At 45.0% G+C, this 17,274-nt stretch overlaps 1 protein-coding gene across 1 annotated transcript in view; it reads right to left on the bottom strand.

The window, feature by feature from the left end:
- Positions 1-17,274, bottom strand: part of LRIG1 (leucine rich repeats and immunoglobulin like domains 1) — a 91,870-nt gene that overhangs the window by 23,960 nt on the left and 50,636 nt on the right. Inside the window, 5 exon segments of the mRNA XM_021551253.3 lie at positions 590-733; positions 5,114-5,257; positions 6,071-6,214; positions 8,413-8,556; positions 9,558-9,695. Of these exon segments, the coding sequence (XP_021406928.3) occupies positions 590-733; positions 5,114-5,257; positions 6,071-6,214; positions 8,413-8,556; positions 9,558-9,695 (714 nt within the window).

Raw genomic sequence — 17,274 nt, forward strand, 5'->3', positions numbered from 1 at the left:
TTTCTGTGACTGGACTGAAGGCTGGGTGAAGCTTCATGTGTGATTACACTTCTGGTACAGTCAAATCTCAAGCCTAACCTCTACATTGTTTTGCCATTGGGTTTTTTTTCTTCTCAACATCATATTATGACAATCACAATTTTATATTTAATCATAATTTTATACTTAATATTCAGCTTTTTAAAAAGTGTTTGTGGTAGCACATTTCTCTCTGTACACCTCTATGAAAAATCTTGAGAGAGAGAAATGTGCTGCCACAAGTGCTCAATAGCACATTTAAGAGGATATTCAAATTTCCACTGTTGTCAATGTAAGGAATCATTCTCTGCTCCTTACTGAGTGCAGAATGACCCAAAAGAAACTAAGCTTTTCTAAGAATTTCAATTAAAGTCAATGTGATAGCAAGAGAAATACTGCTATTAGCTGCAGGAATGAGACCTCAGGGATTTTTGATCAGCTGAGGTGGCTTCAGGAACCTGAAACTGCCAGACATGGGCACCCAAAGCATCTTCAGAGCAGAACCACCTGGCAGAACACAAACTGTGGAGGGAACGTGGGTGTGGTCTGACAAAAGCTGTGTGCAACTTACAGGACACGCAGGTTTTTGAGTCCCCTGAAAGCTCCTTCTGCAATATGATGGATGGAGTTGTGGCTCAGCCGCAGCACGTGCAGTCCCCCAAGGTCTGCCAGGCTCCCCTCGTCCAGCCTTGTTAGGTTGTTGTAGGAGAGTATCCTGAGGGGAAAAAAATGCAACAGCAGCTCTTGTCAATCCATTCGGTATTTTCCAAACTCCTCCGTGCCAAGCAGTGCCTGCCTCCCACACCCACCCAGGGGATGTATTGGGTGGGTGGGGAAATAAGATTGCAGGTATTGCCCCAGGACACCCTTGGGAAAGCCTGGGTGACTCCAAGGAGCAGGAGGCAGCTGGTGTGGAATCCCCAGCGATGGGGAAATTTTCTGTGCAGGCTACAGGGAGAGGACAGCCCCAGGAGTGACTGAGAGCACACACACTCTGCCAGCCCCAGCAGGGAGGGCTCCTCCTGCTCCCTTTGCAGCTGGGTGAGGCTCAGAGCACCAGCCCTGTGTCCCCACAGGTAGAGGCAAGGCTCAGGTGGCTGTGCTCAATCCTCACTCCCTGTGAGGCTCACAGGGAACAGCAGGGGAGGAACAACCCTGCTCCCCACGCCCTGCGAGGTGCAGAGTGATGTCACACAGATGGATTTTGGATTTCACACACGCTCTTGGCAGGGTCCAGACTTCTGTGCTCAGGAGGTGTCTTATCATTCTGCACTTGTGCACAGCCAGCCCCAGGCTCTGGGTGTGGGTGCCTCAGCTCCACCCCAGTCCAGAGCCAAAAGCATTTCACCACAAGGCAATTGAATGCTTCCTTTCACCCACAGAGAGGAGGTGTCTTGTAAACCAGCCACCTTTCCTTCCTCCCACTCCTCTTTGTCAAGGAGCACAGTTTGCCTTAAATCCTCTCCACTTACAAGAGACTATTGGAGGGTTGGTTTTCTCCCTTGCTTTCCATCTATCTCTTCCCCTTGCCTGCATTATCTCTGGTCTGGGAGATTTTTTTTAAGCACTGCTCCTGCTGCAGTTTGGAAGCTGGCAGGAAGGCAGCTGCTCTCCTCTCCCAGCAAGGTGCAGATGAGGCTTTGGAGATGTGACACTGAGGGAGAGCCTTGGGAAGCTGCTGCAGCCCTCTCACACTCTGTGCAAACACCTTCTATCCAGTATGAAGCCCTGCAGTGGAAGGCCAGCCTGGATTCTCAAATGAGGCACCTCTCAGAGTAGCAGCAGGCACCAGATTTCCACAACCACCTTCTTAGTGACCTGGGAGTACAACTCACTTCAAAAGATGTGAGGGGTTGTGCTGCTCAGCTTTTGAAAAAGTGAAACAGCTTTGAACAAGCACTGAAATTCCTCACTGTACAGAGGATAAAAAAAAATTCACTGAGTTCCAAACCTCCAAATTCCTCTTCTAGTACTGCCTGTTAATGAGTCTGCTTAAAAATGTGTCTAGAACTTGCATGAAACTCACTGCAAAGCCAAAACCCAAATCCAAACAGACACATACTCCAAAGCACTGAGAGTGTCATTTACTTGGCAAAGGTGCTGTCTTTTAGCTGTATGAGTGGGCAGAGGGCAAGCTCTGGAAAAAATTCAGCAAAGATTAATGAGTTTGTAGGTATGGGACAACATACTTTCATTCCTAAAGAAGCTATAGTGTTAGTTATGAAAAACTGGCATCTGGTCAAAATTATGTTCTCACCTGCTATTAAAGAATTTGGCTTAAAAAAAAAAAGAAAAAAATCTGTTCAAAAGTAATCCTAAACCTGGCTGAGAAAATAAATAGTTCTTTTTGACTGCACACATTAAGAGTTCCTGCCACAACTGGTGAAGGCATGTTCCCTCTGTTTGTTTGGATGTCACCCCAAGATGGACAGACAGCAGCAGGACAGGGAAACTCTCAATGGTATCACAAATGGAAGGTTTCAGGAGCTCTTGCACTTGGCAGTGGCTTCTTCAGCATGCCAGGGCTCTGCTTCCTGCCACAGGCCCAATTTGCAGAACATCAGGTTTCCCCCCTCAGCTCAGCAGTGTGGATTATGTGGTTGAGAGAAGCCAGCAGATCTCTGCTGTTTCCCCAAGTCTGGCATCTCTACCAGTGAGAGAGAAATCACTGGCATGAATAAATGGCAGCGTTTGTCTACACAGCCCTTCCAGCCTGGCCAGAAGAAGATTTTGAGCACCATGACAGAATTGGTGCAGAAAGGGGTTAACCAGAACTCTGTTGTGCAACTGGAGCTGCTGCTGCCAGCCTGCTCTGGACCAGGAACATCTAACACACTTCACTCCACTGACCAAGCTGCAGGTAAAAAAGGGAAGGAAAACCCAGCAGCCAAGTCTCCATTTACCTCTGATGAAATCCTCTGCTCCCCCTGTGGTTTTTTTCCATGATGCTGGTGCTCTAGCACCTGACTGGTGAATACAATCAGCCCTTTCTCATGCTCAGAACAAGGCAAGAGCTTTCTTTCCTTGTCAGCTTTTACATCAGAACAGAGCCTTGGGTTCACGTTTTGTCCCAGCAACTGAATGAGAGATAACTCCTCCTTCAGATGATCAACTCCCTCCTTAGAAGACTTTGAAATTCATTCAATGTTTTCAGGTAACTGAAACCCAGCAGGTTTAGCAACAGTGGAAGTGAGCAAGGATCTTCCAATCAGGAATGAAACACACACAAAGTGCACGAGTCAGTCTAGATTATCTACAGCTTCCTTTCCTCACCTCTCCTACAGGTACTCTCTGGCTGTGGGAGTTTCAGCTTGGAGATCTGATGGCTCCCTGCAGCAGCCTTACCCTAAAGGCAACACCTGAAAGAGTTTGTAGTGCTGTGCAGGGCTGTGCCACCACCCACACAATGGCTTTTCCCATCCCAGCCACGGAGTGCCTAGCCTCAAACTGCAGCAAATCCTGCCTGTCAGCTCAGGCACACCCAGTGGCTCACACCACCTGGCATTTTCCAAATCTACCCCATCCTGCACCCAAATTTCTGTAATTACTGCTCCTCAGTCAGGACAGCTCACTGTTAGAACTGCTTGTTGGATGAGATCCTAACCCATACCTGAGAAAAAGGACTTGGCAACCTCCAGTCTAAACCTTGAGGGCTTGCAAGACAGTGTCATGTAGAGAAGACAAGCTTAGCTCTCCCCTAAAAGGGTTCTGACATTAGCCCTGCGAGGTGCAGCTGGGCCTGACCCATCCCAGCTAACCCAGGCTGAAATAAAGCTCAGCACAGGCACCAGAAAGCTCTCAGAGCTGTGCAGTGCAGAGATCTGCATTTGGCTGTTCCAAGGATTCAACTGTGAGTGCCTTGGCAAGGCAAGTTCCCCTTTTTTTGATGCTTCAGATTTTAACAGAACAAAGGCAGAGCATGGTTCCAGTTCTGATCTGCTGCCTTGAAGATTTCTCCATTAACACTGCATTAATCTAGCAAAATTATCATGTGAGGATCTACACATGAAGGAACTGCAGCTGCCCACTGAATTGTGCAAGGCATGGGCAGTTCTGCAGCAATTTGAAAAATTAGGTAACGAAACAATTATGTGTGCATTTCATTAAAACAAAAAATAAAGTACTTCCTTGTGTGCCCAGAAAAAATAACTAACATCGGAACAAAAAATTTGGGTTCAACAGAAGACCACAGGGCTAGCATGTTAATTCTAAGTGTAAAGAAATTACACGTGTCATGTCCACCCATCTCTGAATTCACTGGGTGGGCAGACACCAACCCCTAGTGTGAGAGCAGAGTGAGGCCTCTGGGAGCAGGAATTTGCTCTTTGGTGGACAGGAGACTCCCTAACAAAGTTTAACATTTCCCTGCAGCAAGCAGAATGAATTCCAGTTCCACTGACCATGTGTCAAGTTCACCAAAGTAAAAGGCAAAGCTTTTCACAGTGCCACCGAGGGGATGGCAGCTACTTCTGTAAATACTGCAAGCATCCCTGTGTGTGTCACTTCAAAAAGGCATTAAAAGCAGTGCCACAGACCCAAAAGACACCCTTGTGGGGCTGCCCTCAGCAGCAAGGCTTTCCTTCATCTGTCAGGCTGTATTCCCAGCACCTTAGGAGGGCAAAGCCCATGTATTTACTTTTCAACAACTCAACTCTGCAGGAAGGATAAAGTGTAAACAGGAGAAACAAGGAAAACTGCCTTGAAAGGGCCAAAATCTCTGCTGGTTGAAAACATGACTGTTCTTTGTAAATACAGAGGATAAAGCAAAGCTTCCTTCAGGCTGTACAGTTATTATATGGCATGTTACAAGCCTTGTAACTCGCTAGGTAAAAACATTGGCAAGCCACAGCTCACAAACTATCCAGGTCTTTGGCACTGTGCACTTTTAGCAGGTTTTAGCCTTTGTTTCTGGTACAAATGTGTTTTAACCAGGTGCTCTGAAGGTCATAACATCATAAATAACAAAGGCATCACTTAGGAGCCTGCAGATCCTGCATTTCTACAGGCTGATACAGTGGGAGCTCTAAGCCTTGAGAAAATTCCTTACTCCCCTCTCTCCTGCCAACATTATACAACACCACAGAAACCAACTTACAGCTCATGCAGCTTCTGGCAGAAGCTCCAGCCATCAGGGTTGATGCGGGATATGGAGTTGTTGCTGAGGTGAAGCTGATGCAGAGAAGAAAGGCCATAGAGAGAACCACTGTTCACTTCTGTCAGGCTGTTATATTCCAGATGGCTATGGAGAAAAAGCAGAAGGAATTGACAGATAAGCAGTACTGGTCAAATGCTGAAAGAATTTCAAAAAATAACTGGGATTTTAGCCATTCCTACACACCTTCCACGTGGACACATGCATGTGTGGGTATTTCTTGTCAAACAAAGACAGAAATTCAAAGACAACACAAAGGAAATGCCCAGAAGGAGATGCGACTTCAAAGAAAAGCTCCACTGCAAGTAAACTGGGCTTAAAGCATCCCATTCAAGTTGGTATTTGCAGAGTCTCAATTGTGTGGCAGCAGCACCCAGAAACATGCTGCCCTCATCACCTGGGACCTCGCAAACACACCTGGAGGCCAGGTGTGTTGGAAACTTCAGGTATTTCTCTGCAATGACTAATCAATTTATTCTCTGTTATGGAAAGAAAACATCACCAAGAATGGCCAGCTTGGTTTCTAGGTATCCCATGAGGTGGAATGATACTGTCTGCAACACAGATTTTCCATCAACCAATCAAAGAAAATTTGCAGAATCCAGATATTTAAAGACCAATCGCGATAAAAGCTGAATGTTCAAACTGTCAAACTTTCAAAGCAATAGTGCCACAGCTTAAAAAACAGTGCTGTTTTTATTGAACACCTGTTGAAGCAGTGAGTATTTGTAAACTGTGGGTCAGCTAAAGAGAAGCTGCTGCAGCAGTTCTGGGCATGCAGGACAAAGAAAGAATCACAAGAAGTGGCACAGGTGTCCGCAGGTCACTGCTAAAATACCAAGAAGGATGTGACAGCAGCTGAAGGTGTTTAAGGAAAAAGAGCCCATTTCTCCAACTTACAGAACTTGCATTTTGGCCAGACCCCAGAAAGCCCCGTCAGTCAATTTGCTGATGTTGTTGCGCTGGAGTTTCAGGACTTCCAAGCTGTCCAGTCCCTGGAACGTCAGGCCTTCAATCAGGCGGATGCGATTTCGGTTCAGCTCCCTAAAATCACCAAGGCCATACAAGTTTATTAAACCCCAGTCCTTTCTCACAAAGTCATTGTGCAGCACACAATGGGGACAGCAATGCCAGCAGCTCCTGTGTCAGTGGTTCCCAGGAGACAGCAGAAGAGCACCGGAAAGTTTCAATCCCAGCGCTATCCAGGGAAGGCAGCTGGGTGTGATCTCTTAAACAAACTCAGCCCGGGACAGACTTTCACTACAGAGAAATTACAGAGTGCAGCAATTCCTCTTCATCCCTCCTCTCCCTGCATTTCTTTTAAACCATTAATCCTTCTCATCACTTTCCACGCTCCATCCTCCCTCAAGCACAGACACCATTTGAACCAATGCTGTCAAACATCAGCATTAATTCCCTTACAAGCCATTGTTTTTATAGGATCTGTAATTGCCCAGTAAAAATGTGCTCTGAAACATGCAGGTGCCCCAAAAGTGTGGGCCCAAGAGGAAACTTTATGGCCAAGTCTGAAAGGAAAGCTTTCAGTTCCCCTGAAAAATGTCCCTTTTTTTTTCCCTACTATCAGAAACTAATAAAGAGTGAAAGAAGTGTTTCCAATAACAATGCAGTCTCAGTATTTGCGTATACAAAGGTTCCAGCCTGGTTGATTAAATTTCTTTTGAGTTCTCCTGGGTGGGAAAGGACCCCTAAATTTTGGCAATATCTTTTTTCTGAATAGAAATGTGAATATCATCACAGCACACTTTACTAAATTATATCAGTCTTATGGATTGCTTGACCCTGACATACCAGGTGAAAATCCAGTTCTGTAAAGTCAGTGGAGAACTTCAACACAATGCAGTAAAAGCTGAAGCTAAAGCTTTTAAAACTGATACTTTTCCACACATACAAGATTAAGCTGAGGATTGTTCCCTATTCAGTGTTTGTGTTGAGGAAAATGGTGGAGGTAACAACATCCAAACTTGTTTTGGAAAAGATGAAGAAGCCATAGAGACTTTAAGCTTACTTTTCAACTGCTGAAAAAAACAATGTTGAACTTGTGCTCAGATTGAGAATAATTAAGGTCAAGTAAGCAATAAAGATTTTGCAGGCCTAAAGTCCCTTGTGGTACTGCACTTCCTGGGCTATTAGTGAAACAGGCTTTGCCAGAAAAAAACTGTACACAAATCTACAACACACCAATCTGGATAACTTGCAATTCATTCATGTTTATCTGTAGAGTTAAACAACCAGCTCTGAGGCAGTCATTAAGAGCACCAATTACTCCATCTCTCAGTGCAAACCACGTTCCTAAACAGACTGAGTTGTTTTCATTACAGTTCTGCACATGATGCAGTCAAACACAGTGAATTAGAAGCCCTCACTTAATGGACAGCAACTTCCAACTGAGAGGCAACAGACTTTTCATATTGTGCCCCCCTATGCCATCCCAAACTGGTATAAGTCCTGCATGTATGCAGACACAAATGCACACCCATGCCTTGGGCATACCCAGGCTTGAGAATTTCTCTCTCAGTCCAGAGGTTGACCTTGGAGGTGTGAGTTCTAACAGCATTTGTGGACTTTATGTTAACAGACAGAGGTGGACCTTTTGCCTATCAAATTTGATGGCTGGGTCCATTTCTCCAACCGCAGTAGAAGGGAAAAGCTCATCCATTAGTGTTACTTTTTTACACATAAAGCATGTTTATAGCTGCAGATGTCTGCGTGTCCCCATGCAGGCAGAACAACTGTGTGTGTGTGTGTTAACTCATCTGAGCTGCAATTTTCTCTGCCCAAGTATCACCTCACAGTTTAACAACCTTCCCTCCTTGCTTTTTTATTGTCACATAAAGATACCTGTGTGGCCTTGAAACACTGACATGGCAGCTGGGCTCTGTCAATCTCAATAGAAACATCTTGCAAACCTCTCTTGCACCACAGACACCAGCAGCTTACAAGTGAATGGGTTTGTCTTACTCTTTCAAGTGCAAAAGATGCTGATGTGTGCTGCAGCATTCATCCCTCCCTACCTGATCCAAATAATGACCTGAAAAGCCAAGAGTTACAAGACAAAAAGGACCCTCTCTCAGTGTCTTCCTAGGAGCTGGCAGAGGATTCCTGCATAGTGGATTCTACATTTTACACACGGTAGCTGAGGACGGGTGACACGTGGTGTGCATGGATCATTTTATCTCCATGAAGTGTGGCTGAGCTTAATTAAAGTGGACATTTGTACTCACAGTTGTATTAGCCTGGGCAGCCTGAAGGCCTTGACAGGAAGCTGGGTGATCCTGTTTTTACTCAGACGAAGTGTCAGCAGGGACCTTGACAGGCTGTCAAAAGCACCAGGCTCCAGGGTGCTGATTCTGTTGCTCCCCAGGAAGCTGCAATAAATCACAGCAGAAAAATGAACGCTTCTGTCAGAAATTACCTTTTATCAGTGTTTAGTTGGTCTCCAGACAGGCTGGTGAAACTAAAGAGATGGCTCCCAACTGAATTTCTGGCTGCACACAGGGCACAGGGAGCCTGTGTGAATGTGGAGAATTGCTGGGCACTTCCAAAGAGCTCCCTGACATCCTCCTACTTGAACAAGGCAATCAGAAGTGGAAGCCAGAAACTGGAGACTACTCCAGTGCAGGATGATGCTATTCATTCCCTATTTTCTCCTCAGTATCTGTCCCAGAGGTCTTTTTTATTAGGATCTTTGTCTCAGCCACATGGAGCTCACAGGGACATCAGTCACAACACCACTCTCTTATACCCTCTTGCAACCAGGAACACGAATTTGGGTGTAAACTTTAATGCAGGCAGACTATTTGTCTTCAAATATATATTGAAGATATATATAAATGTAGATGTATATATATATGTATATGCATATGTATATGTATATCTCTTCAAAGGTACCTAAAATACAGATTATTTCATGTTTCTTGGAATAGGCAAACATCCTGTTGGGAGTGTGTTACTCTGCTTGATCCCATTTTCTTCAAATAATCAGAGACATTTCTGTTCTAATATTCAGACAGGCACTTAAATGATGAAATAGTTGTTCTGGCTCCACTCTTCTAGATGCATACAGGTTTGTTGTAAGTTGTAAAGACACCTACACATGAAGGACATAGGATACCTGAAAGATACCTTTTCTCTGCAACACAATTCATAATAATCTGCATTCTTTATAGGTCCATCAGAAACCAAACAGCACTCAAAAAAATAACCTGACAATAGTGACAACATGCTGCCTTCTAACTCTCCTTTGCACTTAAAATCCTGACAAATAACCCCATACTTCTTATGTTCATGACTTCTTTTTCTAAAGGTTGGGGCCCTTTTCTCTGCTGTGGTAACTCAACAAAAGCAGTTCCCAACAAGAAGAACTCACAGCTCCTTTATGTGAAGTCCCTGTGGGAAGCAGCCGTTTCGGATTTCCGTGATGTCATTGAAACTCAGGTCCAACGTTTCCAGGGTAACGTAGGGCTGCAGTTGACTGCCTTCAATGCTGCGGATCCTGTTGTGATGCCTGAAAGAGTCAGGAGGAGAAAAAGGGGCTGTTTAGTTCTCTTAGAAAAACAGAAAGAATACCCGAGGCTGTAGCAGGCTCCCAGGCTGGCCCTGAGTTTGTACACTCAGAGTTGTGGTGACTTTTTAACAGCTGAGGGGAAATCCCTTCCAGAGAGACATTCCCTAATCCCCTCACTGCCCCTCTGGCCAGAGCCAGCTCACAGGTATCTGCAGCCTTCCTGACACTTTTTACCTTCCCCAGAGCTATTGACTCCACTTATCAGCTTTTTCTCCCATTAATCTGGGCTTTCCTACATGCCTGCACTCCCAAACTGGATTTGTTACATGCAAGGACTATAGGGCTGTTCCTGAACCCCAAAGGTGAGGAGTGCAGATCAGTGGCTTAGCCAACATGACAAGGCTTTATCCAGAGAATGCGATTTTCAGAGAAGGAAACAAATAAGTAAATACAAACTCAACAAAAGTTAACATAACATTCTTAATTTCTACGGATTCTTCTGAAAATTCCCAGCTTTGCATTGTGTTTCAATGATTATAACACATTGAAATAAGAAGTCTTGCAAATGTTCTTGCTGGCATTTCTTATCTTTTGCTACTTTTGTCCCGCTGCACCAGCTGCAGGATCAGACACTGCACTGATCACCTGTGTTTGGTCCTGACAGGACAGCCTGAAGGATTCAACCTAAGGTTTTTCTTTAGAGAAAGTCCTACCAACTTCCCTCAGTTTGCTTCCACAGCCAGCAAACAGTTAAATACCTTTAGAACTCATCTGTACTCAAGAAGGTCTAAGTAAAAATCACCCCCTCACTGAGTCCTTTCTCTGACTCCTTCCTGGCCTGAGTCAGTAGAGAACAATAATCAATTAAAAAAATACATTGTGCATTAGTCACAAGAGGCAGAGCACATGCCTGATGTGAATTTAGACCAGTCACTGATATTCCTGGCAAGGCTGTGAGTGAGGCACTCCAAACAGAGAGGCTCACCAGACACTTGGGAACTTGCTGAATAATAAGAGATAGTAGAGAGAGTTCAGACAAGTCCTGTGCCTCAATCCATCCAGATACCTACTGGGTGAGCAGAGGAGGGAAAAGCAGCCAGTGAAAGCACTCCTGAGTGCAAGTCCCAGCTCCCCTGACAAAGCATCAGTCCTTTGAAACAAAAACAGGGATGTCTGACACAGCTTTTCAGGCAGTGAAGCTTTCAGCTCTTCAGGAGCCCATCTTCTCCAGCTTCACCCCCACTTCAGCTCTGCCAGGGGTTCAGACAAGCCCTCTTGGGAGAAAACCTCCTCCCTTTGACAGAAAATGCCAGCAGCACATGGCAAGGGACCTGCTCCCCACACCATGATCTGCCCTTCACCCTCCCTGTTATTAAAACCAGATTGTTTCACCACAACCTTTGCTGGTGTCCACAACAGGAAGAGTGTAAAATCTGCAACCCCAGAACAATTTGCTTTTGGGAGACTCACCCTTTAAACAGCCAGCACATGGCCCTTGCTTAACGCTAGGGAAACAGGCACAGAAACACTGCTTTGACTGAAGAGTTTAAATGATAATTAATTCAGTGCAAGCTCAGAAAACATGAAGGACAAATTTTACAGCACTATAGCAGTGTGCTGCTAATACAATGCAACAAGTTGTCAAGGAAAATCAAAGGAAAGCAATAATTTATGTCTCCAAACTGGTTATTCCATGGGTTACTGGCACACAGGTCTCCACAACCACAACTGTTTCAAAGGTAATGACATGGCTGCTATCCAAAGGACCAATATTCATTTACAGCTGGTAATAAAGTCTGAATTTTCACATCCATGCATGTGGTAGGACAGTGGTACACTGAATTTATAGTATAGCGAGACCAAAATACAGGAAAAATCACTATATCCATAATGTTGTGACCTTCATTAACTAAAAACATGGGCAGGAGGAATTTCTTTCCCCCTAGGACTAGTTTGGTGGTTGTTTGGGTTTTTTTTTTTTTCAATTAACTTGATTATTAGAATCACAAGGTTCAGAATTTTTTAATCTTTTTTCCTCCTCAAAAGAAGAGCACCCATTAAATGTGCATCTAATCCTGATTCAGGAAAGTACCTCAACAGAGACATAACTGAAGGCAAAGCACGAGCACATTTTCTGGAGCTCTCCTGAAGCAGGGGCTGCGAGTTCAGCTCTGATCTCATCTAAGCTGTGATGGCTGAGATGAATCTGGCTGTAAATTAACAGGAAATGAAGGCTTGTACAAACGAACGTGGAGAATCTATAAATCACCTGACAATCCCTACACAGGGCAGCTAAGTCTGCAAGGGACCGAGAGCACAGAGTTTGGACATGAAATGCTCTTCAGAAGCCAATGGGTTAATTGTGTTTTTTTGTGGGTTTTTTTTGTTTGTTTGTTTGTTTTTTGGGGGGTTTTTTTGAGTATTAATATTTTTGTGCTTTGGTTGCTCAACATATATCCACTCTGCCCACCTACCAGATCTCCCAACCCGTCCCAGAAGACAGGCTTGAAGAAGGGAAGAAAAGGACAGGAAAGAACTATTTTGTTTGAGCCATGTTCGCAGTTTCCAGGTGACTCCTGTCTGTTCTCCTCTCGCTTTTCGTGCGCTGCAGCTGGCAGATGAGATGCATACATTATTTTACACAGGCAGAAAAACGGGCTCCTTTCTCTCCCTCTCCTTCAAACATGGGCTGACTCCAAATGTTAACTCTCAGCTCCAAACACCATCCAGGGCCAGTCCCAGCTGGGGAATGTCAGACAGTTTGCTGCACAGCACTGCACCCTCTCACAGCACTGCACTTCAAACAAAGCCTGCGACTTTTCCTATAGACAGCATGTGATCTGAAGGCAACAGAGCCCAAACCTTTTCCTAGCTTGATTACAATTTGTTTTTCATTCTTTTGGTAAGGGCCCAAATGTGATTTAACCCTTCCTGTTGCTACTTGGATCCTCTCAGCTCTCCTGCCTTTGTTCCCCTCTTCATCGCAAGGGAGTTTTGCAAAGAAGAAAAAAAAAAAAGACCAGTGACGTTATGAATTTGCCTCTCCCCTTTATCACTGACTGGAAAAGGGCTGGATTTCTCCCAAACACTTCACACTGGGTTGGCTTCAAATGTAACAGATCAGATTTTAGTACCAATTGCCAAAACCAGGCGTTTAAGCACAAATCATTGGTGCTTGCACAACCAACACCTCCAGGTATCCTTTCCTCTCCCCACTCCTTAGGTATCACAGCCTGGAAACAGCCTCCCCTGCCTCACTCCAGCCAGTGTTACCTCAAGAGTATACAATGACAGGGCTTCAATTTGAGATTGTGCAATTAGAGCCTGGAGTGGGAGCCAAGTTTCTTGGTTTCTATTCCCAGCTCTGGCACCAGCTCATCTGCCTTGGGCAAGTTCCTTAACCCCTCTCTACCTCTGGCTTTCCAGTGTGCATGGAAAAGGACTATGCAGCTAGGATGATGCAGCCTTTGCTGAGGACTAAAAACCTGGAGTGAAAGCAGCTCCAGCGAAAAAGAAATCAAAGGAACTAAGGAGCCCATCCAAGTCCATTTAGGTTTGTTTATGAATAAGGGAGGATCTGGCTAAAACAACTGAACTTCCAAGTTCGTACCCAACGTCATTCCCAGAGACACCTCATCTGCGGCGAGCGCAGACCTGGAACTGGAACACCTCCGTGCCAAGCTAAGGTAACTGGAAGTCAGCAGCATCACTTCTACACTCTCTGTACACATGGCACTTGCTCAGGAATGCCTTCACCCTCGGGTCAGCACAGCTCCAGCCCCAGAGGGAGAGGAGAGCTGGGTGGATCCACCCTTTGGCCCTTCAGTCTAACCCCTGAGCCCCGCTCCAACAGCCCCAGGTAGTGCAGCCCTGCACTTTGCACCACCTTGGACAGACCCTTTGGGCTTCAAGGAGATTTGGATCAACCTCAGCCAGCTCCTTGCTGAACCAAGTGAGGAGCACATGAAAAAACAAACGCTCTCTGCTCCTCCGGGCTGAGAAAAACAAGCAGAATTCCAGCAAAGCCAAAGCCTGTTTGGGTTTGCTCCGAGTCAGGAGGGAGCTGAAGGGGGTGGCAGGAAAATAACAGGTGGCGCAAAGTCAAAGGCTTGCAGCATTTCCAGGAATCTCAGCTTGTATTTTAGAGGTAAAGTTACACTTTAATCCCGGTGCGTTTCCTCATTCGAAGCGTCTTTGTGAATATTTATTTGATAAACAGGCTGTGAAATGTTTTCCACCAGACCTAATAGGGGAAGAATTCACCTTCCTCTTTGCAGCAAGCAAGGAGACCACCACTCAGTTTAATTTGTACCTTAGCTTCAAACTCCCCGTGTGAAATGGATGCAGAGAGCAGCACAAAAACGTTCCTTTGTTGTTTGAGCCACATTCACTCCCCCCAGCAGCTGCCTCAGAAAATCAAAGCAAGACCCTCAGACAGGAATGCACGAGGGGCTTTGCTGGGCTGATTTAAATACAATCAGCACAAAACCTCCTGCTTTAGACAAAGCTTGAATTAAGGCTGCCATAGCTGCAGTGTGAAGCGAGGCTAAAGGCAGGGAGCAGTCACATGCCTGGCCTTCATGTAGTGTCAGCTTACAGATCTGGCCCGGCTCACCAGAGAAAAAGGAAAGCTGTAATACAGCAAACCTATTAAACCAGCACCTGTTATAGGCATCAAAAATAAAACCGAGCTTCTAAAGAGGGGCTCTGCACCTCGGGCGGGGTTCTATTAATATGCCAGCACATTTTCAAAACCAGCGTACAAGGGAGATCACACGACTAGAAAGTTTTTAAAAAGTTCAGGGTTTGGTTAGTATTTCCATCCTGATAAAGTATTGAAGAAACAAAATGCTGGAGCCAGAAAGAGTTATGGGGTTTGGTACGGAAGGACAGGCAAGGTTTGGTGTCACAGACTGGCTGTGCAAAGAGAGGGAGATCAAAGGCAGCGTAACCAGAGATGGATCACACACACTGTGACTAACACAAGCCTGGAACTACCTGCCCTCCTCCTCCTCAGCTCAGAGGAGATGGACATCCAGTCCTGATCCTTCTAGAAACACTGAACAAGATCAAAGACATGGGTTCCTAAGTTTTCACCTTACATGATTTGCTATTTGATTTTAGCCTGTCACTCACTACACAAACACAAAAAATAACAAATAAAATCATGGTTTCAGAGTAGAGCGCAAATAATAAATAAAATCATGGTTTCTGAGTCATTTTCCTAACAAGGCAAGAAGGGTAACTAACTGATAATCTAGAAAATTAATTTGTGCTTACAACAGCAGCAACATGAATGTTCCTGCTTTTCCTGGTCACCTTCTTACATTCAATAACTGAAGACCTCCAAAGCGATTTTTGTTAACATATAGAAAGAAGGAAGGGGAAGAATGCCATTGGGACCTGCACATCAGCTTTGCCTGAAGTTCGAACAATTTATCAGTGTAGAACTTCTTGTGTGGTTTTAACATTTTACTTCCAAAGACTTCTGTCAGAAAACTTCTTCTTATCTACTGTAACATGTGAAATGGCAGCCTTGGAGTAGAGTGAAGCCATCTCTGCAGCTGAAGTAAACACACAGGTGACACGTTGGAAGTCTGTGCCACACCATTCCCTAGTTCTTCACATGAGACCTTCCCAGAAAAACTGAACTGCCTGACGTGCATGAGCCCTCACACTTCCCAAGTGCTCTGGAAAGCCCCACTAGCTGTCTGACACTTTGTGTTGTCACATCAGCCTTTCCAGAATAATCCATCAGGCACAAGATTTTGTACTGCCACAAGAATGTGTATTTTTATCCAACACAAAAACTGTATTTGCTTATGGGAACTGCCCCACTGCCCTCTCAGAGTTAGGCTGCATGGGTAGCTGTTTGGACAGGAAGCAGGGATGCATGGAAGCAGCCCCCACTTTTCTCAGATGCTCTGAATCACTCCTTCCCTGAGGAATCCTGGCAGATTCCCAGGCTGTCACAGATACAGCTCTGTTTGTTCAGGTGCTGGCTGCACACACAAGAGCAGAGCAGTGGCAGGCCAGGCAGCCACTGCATTTTAGGGTCAGCCACACAAAACTAACCGACCCAAAAACCAAGAAACACCACCCCCAAAAAGCCCAAAACAACAACAAAAAAACAACCACCAAACCCCAAACCACTAAAAAAACACTTGCATAATTTTTTATGACTATTCAAACTTTCCCTTAAAGGTTTGCATTCTCTACCTAAGACCACAAGTCAGGATCTTCCCTCTCCCTAGCACTCCCTTCAGAAAAAGGTCTAACATGAAGCAAACAATATCCATGACCATTTTATACTGTTTTCACTTAAAATCATATAAAGGAACAATGCATAAAACAAGCAGATGGAGCTATACCAACAATATTTGACTACAGCAGAAAATCTGAAGATAATTTATTCATCTGTTGTACATCAGCTTCAAACCAGATATATTCCAGAGGACTTTTGTTTATCAGGTCATGTTCTCACCCTGTTTTGTGGTTTAGGATGGAGAAGCATGAAGCAAACTACCCCCAGCTACACACAGCTGGGACAAGACAAGAAGGGTTAAAAGACAACCTGGGTTTTGGGGTTTTTCTGAAGATGGAGTGGATGGGGGGAAAATGGAACCTTTCACAGGGAAGTGACTGTGTCACTATTCCAGGTCATGGATGTTTGGAGACAGAAATCAGTCTGGGAGAGGAGATTTGCTAATTCACCCCTTTGGGCCTGGGAGCAGCAGCCACCTGCAGAGGGCTGTGCTATGAACTTTGCTCCCACAGGCAAACTCTTACTCACAAATAGTTCCAGTGCAGTCAACAGGACTATTCATGTGAGCCCAGTGTGACCCAGGGGCTATGTTTTCACTGGCTATTATTAAAGACTACTCTGTGGCCACTCACAGCACCAAGCTCATCTGCCTCTCACACTGATGGACTGCAACCACTGACCCTGCTGCACTCCCAGTGCCCTCAGAGCATCCTCGTGCCTGGGGTACCCAAGCATGGGCAGATGTTATCCTGCTGCCAGGCACACTCCCACAGCTCTTTCACAAGGCAGCCACATGAGTAAGAGGCAGGGATCAAGCATTCTCTTCAGAATCTTTCCTACAGCTGATGAACAGTCATTAATGGCTTTTGTTGGGTTAAGTATGAACTGCATGAAGGAAAACTCTTCTCTTATTATAACCAAAACCACCACATACCCTTAGATAAATATTCTCTTTGAGTATTTCTGAACTAGCACTGTTTATGTAAGCTTTCTGACTTCTTACATGACCTTACACTGTGTGCTAGATCCACTGGGGTAAGTCATGTCATTTTTCAGGGCTCTCTCCCTCACTTTGATTTGCATTTCTTTTCACTGGACTTTGATTTGCCAGCATATGATTTTGGCTATTTTTTGCAACATACAACTTCCTAAGCTTTCAGCATTTCATTCCTTTAAGAGAACAAAATGTTTGAGACAGGCAGGATTAGAATTTGGTCATCTTTAAAACAGAGGCTGTCTTATCTCTTCAGCAGATTACACCATCCTGCTGTGACATCAAAGCAAATAAAGATTCCTGAAGACAAGATAGTCTCT

Source organism: Lonchura striata, chromosome 12 (genome assembly GCF_046129695.1).
Source record: "Lonchura striata isolate bLonStr1 chromosome 12, bLonStr1.mat, whole genome shotgun sequence".
Classification (NCBI taxonomy): domain Eukaryota; kingdom Metazoa; phylum Chordata; class Aves; order Passeriformes; family Estrildidae; genus Lonchura; species Lonchura striata.